A 14,256-nucleotide genomic window follows, 5' to 3' on the forward strand; every position below is an offset into this window, starting at 1 on the left:
AAGATCTAGGAGCTGCTGTAGGCCGTCCTTGGTCAGAGACAGAAACACCAGATCATCAGCAAACAGTAGACATTTGACTTCAGATTCTAGTAGGGTGAGGCCGGGTGCTGCAGACTGTTCTAGTGCCCTCGCCAATTCGTTGATAGATATGTTAAAGAGGGTGGGGCTTAAGCTGCCTCCCTGCCTCACCCCACTAATCTCTATAGCTGTGTCTGGTCCTCCCTGGTCCTCAGGTCCCTCCAGAGCAGCAGCAGCAGAGGCCCAGCGTGGCCCAGCTGAAGGCCCAGCAGGTGGAGACGACTCGCAGGCTGGTCCAGGAGGAGAATGAGGCTGAGTATCAGAGGGCCCTGGTCAGCATCAAGGAGTCTGTGCGTGCCGTGGACGGCCCTGACCTACGGGAAACCCTGCAGGAGCAGATCAGACAGTGGTTTATCGAGTGCCGGTGAGACAGGCAGGCAACAGGGAAGTCTGTCTTCTTTCACAGTAGCTGTTTTTTTTCTGTGTTATCTTCTCTCTGCCCAAACTAACTCCTGCCTCTTTCACTGCCATGTCTCTGAGGTTATCACACCCATAGACTCTTCCTGGCTCCTGCCAAACCCTTCACCACCAGTATGTATCTATCCCTGTTCGTGTCATGAAGAGGAGGTTGGAATGGAAAAGGGGAGGGTGAGGACAAGAGCAAAAACAGAGTGTTCGTGTGAGGCCTAATGGCTGTTAGGTGCAGGATATGGCCGGAGGAAAGGAGTCACAGTCAGTGGCTAGGTGTGTCTTCCCTCTATGTGTGTCTTCCCTCTATGTGTGTCTTTCTTCTGTGTGTCTTCCCTTTATGTGTGTCTTCCCTCTTTGTGTGTCTTCCCCTCTATGTGTGTCTTCCCTCTATGTGTGTCTTCCCTCTATGTGTGTCTCCCCTCTATGTGTGTCTTCCCTCTATGTGTGTCTTCTCCCCTCTATGTGTGTCTTCCCTCCATGTGTGTGTCTTCCCCTCCGTGTGTGTCTTCCCTCTATGTGTGTCTTCCCCTCTATGTGTGTCTTCCCCTCTATGTGTGTCTTCCCTCTATGTGTGTCTCCCCTCTGTGTGTCTTCCCTCTATGTGTGTCTCACCTCTATGTGTGTCTTCCCTCTATGTGTGTCTTCCCTCTATGTGTGTCTCCCCTCTATGTGTGTCTTCCCTCTATGTGTGTCTGTCCCTCTATGTGTGTCTTCCCTCTATGTGTGTCTTCCCTCTATGTGTGTCTTCCCTCCATGTGTGTCTTCCCTCCATGTGTGCGTGTCTCCCCTCTATGTGTGTGTGTCTCCCCTCTATGTGTGTGTGTCTCCCCTCTATGTGTGTGTGTCTCCCCTCTATGTGTGTCTTCCCTCTATGTGTGTCTTCCCTCCATGTGTGTCTTCCCTCCATGTGTGTGTGTCTTCCCTCCATGTGTGTGTGTCTTCCCCTCCATGTGTGTGTCTTTTCCCCTCCATGTGTGTGTCTTCCCCTCCATGTGTGTGTGTCTTCCCCTCCATGTGTGTGTGTCTTCCCTCCATGTGTGTGTGTCTTCCCCTCCATGCTAGCTGCCTATTAGTGCATTCCAGGGTGATTTATGGTTGGCCAGCGGTGGATGCTGCCTGCCTACCCAGTAGAGCAGGAACAATGGACATAAGTCATCCAGGCTGGAGAGCCCTGGGGAGTGAACAGAGAGAGAACAGCTCCCATGGGGACGAAGCAATGACCCACAATGGCCCTGGCCTCCACATTCAGCCCCAGTCTGCATCCCAAAAGGCACCCTATTCCCTAAATAGTGTACTACATTTGATCAGAGTCCTATGGGCCCATTTGGGACGCATCCCCAGTGTCTCAGGCTCCAGCCTGGCCTCCACGGCCCTGCCCTCTGCTGTGACCTCGGCTGAGCTGCTGACAAAATTATAAGCACCGTGACGGATGGATGAGGTGGTCACACCCTCCAGTCTAAACTCTAAACCCTGTTGGTACAGCTTCCTCAACCTGTCTGATGAGAATCTAAACCCTGTCGGTACAACTTCCTCAACCTGTCTGATGAGAATCTAAACCCTGTCGGTACAGCTTCCTCAACCTGTCTGATGAGAATCTAAACCCTGTCGGTACAGCTTCCTCAACCTGTCTGATGAGAATCTAAACCCTGTCGGTACAACTTCCTCAACCTGTCTGATGAGAATCTAAACCCTGTTGGTACAGCTTCCTCAACCTGTCTGATGAGAACACAAACATTTTGAGGCCAAGAGGAGAGGACCAGATTTGAAGGAAGTTGGAAGCTAAACGTTGGTTCACAGGGTTTCTCTAAGGTTTAGGATAATGAGAGCTGGAAGGGAAGTGAGGGATACATAGTTTGGCGTTCCAAAGAGCAATTCCTGGTCGGGTGATTATTTTCTCTCCACATTGAGATAACTGCTCCATGACATGAACCACCCCTAATTAGTGGAAGTATCTGAGGCATTTAGTTAACCATTAGGAGGGTCTGCCCTCTGGTGACCTTGTTGGAGGTCTGCCATCTAACTCTCAGTGTGACATAGTACAATTCATCAAGAATGATACATCTGTAATGATAATTTAAGAACAGGAAGTATCTTTAAAACATGCTATTTATTGTAGAGATGCCACTGGAAAGTTTCCTGACTTCCCCAATGCTGAGGATGGGGGATCAACAGCCATATTTGCACAGAAGACACCTGACCAGGTAGACTAATGACCCATGGTCCTCATCTAACCTACAGACAGTTAACAAACACTCGTTTCCTTTTCTATGCTCATCTCATGTCTGTTCCTGATAGGTCGCTGCAGAATTAGCAGCGAAAGAGGAAGAGAAGGAGAAGAAGAGGAAAGACAACATAAATAAAGATAAGAAGGGTGGGAAAGACCGCAAGGATCAGAAGAAAGACAAGAAGCGGAGAAGCAAACAGAAGAAAGGAGGAAAAGAAGAAGGAGAGGTGGGCTCAGACAAGGCTTGGCCAATAGTGGCTCATGTTATTAAACAGACAAGGCTTGGCCAATAGTGGCTCATGTTATTAAACAGACAAGGCTTGGCCAATAGTGGCTCATGTTATTAAACAGACAAGGCATGGTGGCCAATAGTGGCTCATGTTATTAAACAGACAAGGCATGGTGGCCAATAGTGGCTCATGTTATTAAACAGACAAGGCATGGTGGCCAATAGTGGCTCATGTTATTAAACAGACAAGGCTTGGCCAATAGTGGCTCATGTTATTAAACAGACAAGGCATGGTGGCCAATAGTGGCTCATGTTATTAAACAGACAAGACTTGGCCAATAGTGGCTCATGTTATTAAACAGACAAGGCTTGGCCAATAGTGGCTCATGTTATTAAACAGACAAGGCATGGTGGCCAATAGTGGCTCATGTTATTAAACAGACAAGGCTTGGCCAATAGTGGCTCATGTTATTAAACAGACAAGGCTTGGCCAATAGTGGCTCATGTTATTAAACAGACAAGACTTGGCCAATAGTGGCTCATGTTATTAAACAGACAAGGCTTGGCCAATAGTGGCTCATGTTATTAAACAGACAAGGCTTGGCCAATAGCGGCTCATGTTATTAAACAGACAAGGCTTGGCCAATAGTGGCTCATGTTATTAAACAGACAAGACTTGGCCAATAGTGGCTCATGTTATTAAACAGACAAGGCTTGGCCAATAGTGGCTCATGTTATTAAACAGACAAGACTTGGCCAATAGTGGCTCATGTTATTAAACAGACAAGACTTGGCCAATAGTGGCTCATGCTATTAAACAGACAAGGCTTGGCCAATAGTGGCTCATGCTATTAAACAGACAAGGCTTGGCCAATAGTGGCTCATGCTATTAAACAGACAAGGCTTGGCCAATAGTGGCTCATGTTATTAAACAGACAAGGCTTGGCCAATAGTGGCTCATGTTATTAAACAGACAAGGCATGGTGGCCAATAGTGGCTCATGTTATTAAACAGACAAGACTTGGCCAATAGTGGCTCATGTTATTAAACAGACAAGGCTTGGCCAATAGTGGCTCATGTTATTAAACAGACAAGGCTTGGCCAATAATGGCTCATGTTATTAAACAGACAAGACTTGGCCAATAGTGGCTCATGTTATTAAACAGACAAGACTTGGCCAATAGTGGCTCATGTTATTAAACAGACAAGACTTGGCCAATAGTGGCTCATGTTATTAAACAGACAAGACTTGGCCAATAGTGGCTCATGCTATTAAACAGACAAGGCTTGGCCAATAGTGGCTCATGCTATTAAACAGACAAGGCTTGGTGGCCAATAGTGGCTCATGTTATTAAACAGACAAGGCATGGTGGCCAATAGTGGCTCATGCTATTAAACAGACAAGGCTTGGCCAATATTGGCTCATGCTATTAAACAGACAAGGCTTGATGACCAATAGTAGCTTCAGAATTGCTTTATCCAGGCTTTTGATAAGAAGAGCTGAGTTTATTCTCTTCCCCTGAAACATAACTGATCTGAGTCTGGTCTTAATGCCATTCTTAAAACAAAGTCAAACATAACTGATCTGAGTCTGATCTTAATGCCTTTGTTAAAACAAAGTGAAACATAACTGATCTGAGTCTGGTCTTAATGCCATTGTTAAAACAAAGTCAAACACCCAAAACCTTCAGAAGACCACAGTCTCCAAGTCAAACCAGTAGACAGAAAGTGTAAGTGACGGGCAATCGTTGTGTGCTTTTCCTCTTAAGCGAATTGAAGTATGTGCTGTGTTGCAGCCTCTCTCCACCTGTTTTCCTCATGAAGGCCCAATCCCACTGGACGTGCACAATTAAGACCATAAAATACACCTCCGCTACTAAATCAGAAGCTAAGCGGTAGAGCTTTGTCATCTCAGATGATTGAGGGTGTGGTGGAACGAAAGAGATGTTTACTGCTGAAGACTGTGAAGACTGTGAGGAAATGTTTCTGATTTCAGTCAAGTGTTCCTCAAAATGGTTTGTTCAAGCCAAGGATTTAGTCCCAGTCCACATCCCCCTTGCATGAACATACCCTGTGGAACAACAATATGTCTCTCGTTGTCCTAGATCAAGCCAATAAAACTAAGGGCTATATTCATTCTGTAGCGCTGAAGCGTTATAGATTCCGCAATATAAATGTAGAGGTAAATTCCGATTGAGCTGACATGTGCAGCGTTTATCGTGAATGCAGGCTCAGCGAATGCTGGAACATTGCCTTTAAATTTAAATCTCTCTGTAACACTGTGTTTCCTGGATATGGATTGAATAGAGCATTAAGATTATTCATGACTATTTTGTTGAATGACTTCTCTATGACTTTAAATCTCTTATTGAAGTAGCTAATATGTGTTCCTGAACAGAATAGCAACAGCTATTGGACAAGGAGGTCACTTGTTTTCAATCAAAGTCTATTTAACTGGGTTTACCGTACAGTCCTGGACATCCGGTTACAGAGTTTGCTTGAATAGGGCTCTTAGAATAGCTGTGATAATGGTTGAGGGTGATAATGTAGGGTTAAAGCCAAATGAACTGATAAGAGATGTTCAGGAGAACAGAGCTGAGCCTTGGCAGGGCTTCTCTCCTTTGTAGTTGGGAGTCACTTTAGCCTCTCAGACAGAATGGCACAGCGTGCTTCTGAGTGAGGTGTGTGATTAAACTAGCACTCTGCAGTCTGTCAGACTCTAAAAGCAGACTGACCGTCTCAGAGATAAAACCAATGTGTCTTAGTCTGTCACTCAGGCCTTTACCAGAGACGGATAGAGTTGAAAAGGGCATGAGACTTCTCGTTTTACAGTAAGGCTAATCCTGTACACTGGGGACCTTACAATGTTCTAGAATCAGAATGATGTCATGACTAGTGGTTACCGTGCAACAGAAAGAGGATGACAGGTCCTCACTCATATTGTCTGGCTCTGATCCCACAGACTAGAATGGAAGCATTGTACACGTAAAAACCAAGAAATGCCCCTTTAATTTGCTGTGGAGGAACATGTCACATCCACCTGACTACGTTGGAGACAGCTCATGAACCAGAGAAATAGCATGGCTAGAAGGGGACATCACTTTAGAGGTTCCTAGAGGAGTATTCCAGATGTGCTTGGTATGGGATGGTTGAACTCATCAAATAGACACTTCATCTCTATACTGCTTTCTATGACCGTTACGTCTGTAACGGAGGTTAAGTTACACATTGACTCATGGTGGTGTGAACGGTTATATTTTAAACCCTATGGTTGTGCCCTGGTTTGTTATTGGACTTCTATGGGACTTCCTTGACCTTGTCCTGAACAATCCTGGACAGTCCTACAAAGAGAAACAATGAAGTGTTGTCTATAGATCAACACTGGTTTACCAGGTCACTAAAACCCCCCAGTCTAAAGCACGATGATCGACATCAGTTCCTCACTACCTGATCCGTCTCTATTAAAACCCTGGTACGTTCTCACAGCCTTGAAAAGCAACATCTGACATTCGGATCATTCCTGTCCTGTCCTGGTCCTGGTTCTGGTTCTGGTCGATCCATAAGGACGCTTCCTGCCTCGCACCATGAGTGTCATCATCCAACGTTGGAGCGTATTATGAAGCACTTAAGATTCCTACAATATTTTCAAATGGATTCCTCCTCTTCTGGGAGCCATTAAATGCTACTGGAGTAATGTATTAAAGAATGAGAGGGAACATAAAACATGCCATGTCTGAATAACTGATAGACCCCCCCAGTCCATCCCCTTTGAGAACCTGTGCGTGTGCGTGCATGTGTAAAGGGACTGGATGTTGATGTTGTACCCCTGACTATGCATTAAGACAACATCTAGTTCTAGAAGTCATCCACCCAGCATCTCTCTGTCTGCTACTGTTTATCCACATCATCAAAGTTAGTTCTGGATCTGATCTGGTGTCACAGCATGGATAGTTCTGGATCTGACCTGTTGTCACAGCATAGTTAGTTCTGGATCTGACCTGTTGTCACAGCATAGTTAGTTCTGGATCTGACCTGGTGTCCCAGCATAGTTAGTTCTGGATCTGACCTGGTGTCCCAGCATAGTTAGTTCTGGATCTGACCTGTTGTCACAGCATAGTTAGTTCTGGATCTGACTTGGTGTCACAGCATAGTTAGCTCTGGATCTGACCTGGTGTCCCAGCATAGTTAGTTCTGGATCTGACTTGTTGTCCCAGCATGGATAGTTCTGGATCTGACCTGGTGTCACAGCATGGATAGTTCTGGATCTGATCTGGTGTCACAGCATAGTTAGTTCTGGATCTGACCTGATGTCCCAGCATGGATAGTTCTGGATCTGATCTGGTGTCACAGCATGGATAGTTCTGGATCTGACCTGATGTCCCAGCATGGATAGTTCTGGATCTGACCTGGTGTCACAGCATGGATAGTTCTGGATCTGACCTGGTGTCACAGCATGGATAGTTCTGGATCTGACCTGGTATCACAGCATGGATAGTTCTGGATCTGATCTGGTGTCACAGCACAGCGGAGGGCAGGTCATCTGTAGAGCAGCTTTGAACTCGATCCAAGTCATATGGAGTCTCTGAAAACCTCAACTCTCTCCACTAAATTAGCCATTGGCCACTGTTATTACCTTAAACTGGGGAGGCAGGGTAGCCTAGTGGTTAGCGTGTTGGACTAGTAATCGAAAGGTTGCAAGTTCGAATCCCTGAGCTGACAAGGTACAAACAGGTCGTTCTGCCCCTGAACGAGGTAGTTCCTAGGCCTTCATTGAAAATAAGAATTTGTTCTTAACTGACCTGCCTAGTTAAATTTAAAAAACTACAAGGTGCTGTTTCCTTTCTGCCTTGCTTCGATTTCATCTATCCTGAAATACATAGGACTTTAAGGAAATAATACAGAATAAAACTAAAGCTTTAAAACCGTGTCCAGCTGTAATACATGTAATGTCATTGATTAATTCATTTCTTGTCTCTTGAAGGAGGAGGAGAAGGGCTGGAAAATGCCCCCGAGCAACTTCCTCCCTACTGTTGTGGAGGGAAACAAAATGTACAAAGGTGAGTTAGAGAGTAGGTATGAGGACCATAGTAATGTATAAAGGTGAGTTAGAGAGTAGGTATGAGGACCATAGTAATGTATAAAGGTGAATTAGAGAGCAGGTATGAGGACCATAGTAATGTATGAAGGTGAATTAGAGAGCAGGTATGAGGACCATAGTAATGTATAAAGGTGAATTAGAGAGTAGGTATGAGGACCATAGTAATGTACAAAGGTGAGTTAGAGAGCAGGTATGAGAACCATAGTAATGTACAAAGGTGAGTTAGAGAGTAGGTATGAGAACCATAGTAATGTACAAAGGTGAGTTAGAGAGTAGGTATGAGGACCATAGTAATGTATAAAGGTGAGTTAGAGAGTAGGCATGAGGACCATAGTAATGTATAAAGGTGAATTAGAGAGCAGGTATGAGGACCATAGTAATGTATGAAGGTGAGTTAGAGAGCAGGTATGAGAACCATAGTAATGTACAAAGGTGAGTTAGAGAGTAGGTATGAGGACCATAGTAATGTATAAAGGTGAGTTAGAGAGTAGGTATGAGGACCATAGTAATGTACAAAGGTGAGTTAGAGAGTAGGTATGAGGACCATAGTAATGTATAAAGGTGAGTTAGAGAGTAGGTATGAGGACCATAGTAATGTATAAAGATGAGTTAGAGAGTAGGTATGAGAACCATAGTAATGTATAAAGGTGAGTTAGAGAGTAGGTATGAGGACCATATTAATGTATAAAGGTGAGTTAGAGAGTAGGTATGAGAACCATAGTAATGTACAAAGGTGAGTTAGAGAGTAGGTATGAGGACCATAGTAATGTATAAAGGTGAGTTAGAGAGTAGGTATGAGGACCATAGTAATGTATAAAGATGAGTTAGAGAGTAGGTATGAGAACCATAGTAATGTATAAAGGTGAGTTAGAGAGTATGTATGAGGACCATAGTAATGTATAAAGGTGAGTTAGAGAGTAGGTATGAGGACCATAGTAATGTATAAAGGTGAATTAGAGAGTAGGTATGAGGACCATAGTAATATATAAAGGTGAATTAGAGAGTAGGTATGATGACCATAGTAATGTATAAAGGTGAGTTAGAAAGTAGGTATGAGGACCATAGTAATGTATAAAGGTGAGTTAGAGAGTAGGTATGAGGACCATAGTAATGTATAAAGGTGAGTTAGAGAGTAGGTATGAGGACCATAGTAATGTATAAAGGTGAGTTAGAGAGTAGGTATGAGGACCATAGTAATGTATAAAGGTGAATTAGAGAGTAGGTATGAGGACCATAGTAATGTATAAAGGTGAGTTAGAGAGTAGGTATGATGACCATAGTAATGTACAAAGGTGAGTTAGAGAGTAGGTATGAGGACCATAGTAATGTACAAAGGTGAGTTAGAGAGTAGGTATGAGGACCATAGTAATGTATAAAGGTGAGTTAGAGAGTAGGTATGAGGACCATAGTAATGTATAAAGGTGAATTAGAGAGTAGGTATGAGGACCATAGTAATGTATAAAGGTGAATTAGAGAGTAGGTATGAGGACCATAGTAATGTATAAAGGTGAGTTAGAGAGTAGGTATGATGACCATAGTAATGTATAAAGGTGAGTTAGAGAGTAGGTATGAGGACCATAGTAATGTATAAAGGTGAATTAGAGAGTAGGTATGAGTAGGTATGAGGACCATAGTAATGTGGTGACAGCATTGCTAAAGGGTCGAGCTGATAGGCACAGATCTGAAGTCTACCTTCCACAGTGTTTCTCTCTGTGATGGTTCATGATGTCTCACTGAAGACAGCGGTGTATAGTGACAGGAGTCACAGCTTGAGAGGCTAGTGGTTTCTGAATCTTTACCATGGGCCTGTTGTTGGTGTTTTTTTTAATCAGTGTGGGACCACAAATCAATCTGATCACCTGACAGACTTCCTGTCTCTCATGGTGCCCTGGGCCCTTAACAAGGAAGTGATGCGTGCCGCCCAGGCTCCTGTCTCTCAGTGACCCGTGGAGGGGCGTGTGTCCAACCCCCATATCTGTCTTTACGCAATGACTCAGTGAGGAGCAGTTGGACCTGGAGCCTCCAGATTGTTGTTTCAAGTCAACCACCCTGCTTCCTCCAAACCCAATGGAGATGGATGACTGACTTTGTTTTGGTCTTTTAGCTTTTCGCAGGTTTAGTCATTAGCCCTTTGACAGCTATCCCCTCTTCTGGTTAAGTCAGTTTGACTCTTCCCACATTTTGATAGGCGACCAAGGGAGATTTCAACAGAATGTAGAGTACTGAAGTAATGGAGAAACAATGAAGAGAAATGACAGAAGCTGCTGCTTCCCTCCTGTTGCTGCCAGATACAGGTCAAACATCCAGGAGTAACTCTCCATTAGAGCCCGTCTGGCTTCAATATTTTTCTCCTTAAAGACTCAAACCCTTTCAACAACGTTTCAGCAGCCAGATGAAGCTTCTCAGTCCCGAGTAGGGAGGGATCTCTCTCTCTCTCTGGAGGAGTCTGCATCCTCCAACCACATACATCCTGGGTCTCATCACTCCTTTCTCTCCCCTCTCCCTCCCTTCATTTAACTTATCTGACCCAGTCACCTGAGGTGGAAGGGTTCTAGGTGGAATGGTGGAATGCTTCTCTGGGGGCAGCATGTGTTATTTGGCTTCTCGCAGGCGGTTCCACTGCTACACAAACACCCACAAGTCACTGAGGGAAATATGCGGGATCAGTCACCACTGCTCCCCGGGCATGTCTCAAAGGTCTACAGGGTTGGTGCCAAAACAACAAACATTATTCAGAGGAGAAATGGCCTGATTATTATATTACGCAGGCTTATCCCCCAAAGCTGTGGGGAGTATTATGGATAGCACAGTAGTTTCATTTAAACGTCTAGGAACTCAATAGTTCCATTCTGAATTCCAGGCAGTTTAGTAGTTGAAATGGAATTGACTCCCTCTCTGATACAAAGTGACCAGTCAATATCTCGGCTCATTGAACGTTCATGGGCCTGTGATATCCTTGGATGAAAGGTAGGTGAATGAGGCTGAAGGGAAGCGAGTGAATAGTCGCTGTGTGTATATCTGTGCCACAGTGTCAAATTGAGCCCATTAAAACCTGCTGCGCTACTTCCTAATCTACACAATGAGAGCATTAGAGTCAAATCACTGGGATATCCTGTTGACATCCCTACGGAGGACAAAGATACAGCCTTCTCAGTGTTCCCAGCTTAATGAGATGTGTCATAACAACACAACAACGCCTTTATTCAAAGATACCTACAGTCCAATATTAAACACACATATTCAGAGCAGGTGACCCATGTGGGAATTCATTTGAAGCCACAACGTTGGTCTTGCCAGCACTGGTTTTACAAACTCCACTTTTTTTGGGACAGCTCAATGGTCTTTAGATCAGAATCATGCTCCAACCAACAGAACCAGCTGGAGAAATGAACATCTTACTTGTGTCTAACCCTAGTCTGTCAGTGACCGTAGAAGGTCTCTGCTCCACCTCTGCTCTGCGTCACCTTTAGTTCAGCATTGAGAGGGTGAAGGAGAGGGTAACAGAACCTACAACCAATAGTCAGTCAGCAGCTGTAGTTAGCAGGACGTAATTATATTCCCAGTCAAAACTGTTCAATTCTCTCCTCGTTATCATTCACCTCAGAATGTCAACTGGTACAACACAGGGCTTTAGGTTACATTCCTGTTAGAAGCAACACACACACACAGACCTTTGAGATGTAATGAAGACCAGATGCTGGCCCAGCGCTTTACACCTCACCAGCTGACCTCCACAACATTTATAACGTTATGTGTGTGTGTGTGTGTATGTGTATGTGTGTGTGCAGTGTGTGTGTGTGTGTGTGTGTGTGCAGTGTGTGTGTATGTGTGTGTGCAGTGTGTGTGTGTGTGTAGTGTGTGTGTATGTGTGTGTGTGTGTGTGTGTGTGTGTGTGTGTGTGTGTGTGTGTGTGTGTGTGTGTGTGTGTGTGTGTGTGTGTGTGTGTGTGTGTGTGTGTGTGTGTGTGTGTGTGTGTGTGTGTGTGTGTGTGTGTGTGTGTGTGTGTGCAGTGTATGTATGTGTATGTGTGTGTAGTGTGTGTGCACTGTGTAGTGAGGTCAGCGGTTTCTACAAGGCCATGGAGTGGTGTTGCCTATATCAGGGGCCAGTCTCTCTTATTAGCCCAAACTTTCCCCGGTCTAAGGTAGCTGTAGGTTGACGGAGTCTAGACTCCAACATGAGAGGGGAGTGATTGATTTTGAGGTTTTTATTAGGAGTGACCTCTCCTCTTAGTGCAGTAATGGGGAAGGACAGGAACTAAAACACTGCAGCTGGTCCTCCTCCCTCTCCTCCCACTCTCTCTCCTCCCTGCCTTCCTCCTCCCTCTCCCTTGCCTCCCACTCTTTCTCCTCCCTGTCTTCTCTCTCCCTCTCCTCCCTCTACCTCTCCACCCACTCTCTCTCCTCCCTGTCTTCCCTCTCCCTCTCCTCCTTCTCCCTCTCCCTCTCCTCCCTCTCCTCCCACTCCCTCTCCCTTTCTTATTCTCCTGTCTCTCGTCTCCTCCTCCCTCCCTCTCTTCTAATCCTTCTCCCTCCTCACTCCTCCTCCTTCTCCCTCCTCTCTTCTTCTCCCTCCCTCTCTTCATCTCCCTTAAACCTCAGCATTAAAGATCCTTAAACACAGTTTGTCATTAACATTAATAAAGAGCAGAATATAGCTCATAAACCCATGTAAAACATCCAGCCTGTCAAAGGCCTGATGAAAGATAATAATAATAAACGTCAGGGCGCTTTGTAAACGGTGGTCCTGTCACATCAGCTCTGTTTTATCAGGTGTGTGTAATTGGAAAATGGTTTAATGACTGGCTCGTTAGGTTGATTTAGATGTAATGAAGCGGAAAAGGTGAAGCAAATATTTACCCAGAATTCAATGAGGGTTCAGGTCTATAGGTCCGTTGCTCTGAGAGTTTGTGTTTGTTGGGAAAACAAAAGACGCTTGATTTTCTCGGTAGTGTGAGACTTTTACTTTGGCATCTTGTCCCACTAGTCACGGATAAGTGTTTCATTGAGGTGATCGTTCATTGTGTGCTACTTTATCCTGTTATTTTTGTTTTGTTTTGTTTCCGTCTCTCTCGTTGGGTACTTTTTTTTGTTTATATCACTTTTTTCCCACTACCTCCTCTACTTCCCCCCATACATCCCAGCTGGGCTGGGGGCTGGAAGGGAACCATGGACGGACAAACCCTGGGAGTGTGATTGAAACTGGACCTCTCTTCCTGTGTGCCCAGACAAGCCAGGCCCAGCGTCACGGAGCAGCGGTTAGATGTGAACCATGGATATCATTTCAATTTCCTGGCCAGAGGACCAGGCAATAGGAAGCATTCTTTACTTAGCAGACTCACTCTTCCTGTTTGCAGCTCAGCTCAAAACACCTTGTTTTTCCCAGAGTGAACAAGCAGAAAAGGGGGCTCTGTGGTAGAAAGGTGTGCAGCAGCATACTAATGGCTACATATATATTGGAAGCCGAAGCACATACTGTGGGTGTAGCAGACTGTGGCCTTGGCAAAGACAACGCTGTTGATCACAATTCAGTTCTAATGTGTCTTTCACCAGCCAGGTGGTATATATATATATTATATATATATGGCCAACACAGTGTATCCAATGACAGAGCAGCCTGTTCTTACAGGTAGGTGTGTGTGTGTGTGTGTGTGTGTGTGTGTGTGTGTGTGTGTGTGTGTGTGTGTGTGTGTGTGTGTGTGTGTGTGTGTGTGTGTGTGTGTGTGTGTGTGTGTGTGTGTGTGTGTGTGTGTGTGTGTGTGTGTGTGTGTGTGTGTGTCGTGAGCTTGACGTGAGCTTGTCCAATAGTCAGCTTGGTCAAGTGAACTGATTAAATTGCCGTTGGCTTATCCTCAGACCTAGTGAGACTTTTTCTCTACCCAGCCTAAGTCTCTTAAATTCTCCTAATGGCAATATAGTGGACTTTAAATGCTGACCTTTCTACCACTTGCACCACTGCTTTCTCTTCACACCCTTCTACTTTCAGAGGCATAGAAAGGATGCCCTCTTTAAACAAACAGACAGATTGACTTTTGGGAACACACACACGAGACAAGAGAAAAGGTAATTACATGTATCAGATTGCCTGGGGGATGTTTTGAAGCGGGGGACTTTTAAAAGGGGGCCTTGTGGAGGAGGAGAGGAAAGGTTGATCTCTGACCTTCTGAGCAGATCTCATTTCAAAGAGACGCCGTATATAGAGGTGCCACCGACGCAA

The 14,256-nt window shown here is 44.9% G+C and overlaps 1 protein-coding gene across 1 annotated transcript in view; it reads left to right on the plus strand.

The window, feature by feature from the left end:
• LOC139412763 (dynein regulatory complex protein 11-like) overlaps nt 1-14,256 on the plus strand; it is a 53,503-nt gene that overhangs the window by 13,121 nt on the left and 26,126 nt on the right. The window contains exons 6-9 of the mRNA XM_071159451.1: nt 234-442; nt 2,606-2,690; nt 2,785-2,940; nt 7,924-7,999. Coding sequence (XP_071015552.1) covers nt 234-442; nt 2,606-2,690; nt 2,785-2,940; nt 7,924-7,999 — 526 coding nt within the window. The remainder of the gene's footprint in view (nt 1-233; nt 443-2,605; nt 2,691-2,784; nt 2,941-7,923; nt 8,000-14,256) is intronic.

The sequence above is a fragment of the Oncorhynchus clarkii genome, chromosome 7 (assembly GCF_045791955.1).
Source record: "Oncorhynchus clarkii lewisi isolate Uvic-CL-2024 chromosome 7, UVic_Ocla_1.0, whole genome shotgun sequence".
Taxonomy (NCBI): domain Eukaryota; kingdom Metazoa; phylum Chordata; class Actinopteri; order Salmoniformes; family Salmonidae; genus Oncorhynchus; species Oncorhynchus clarkii.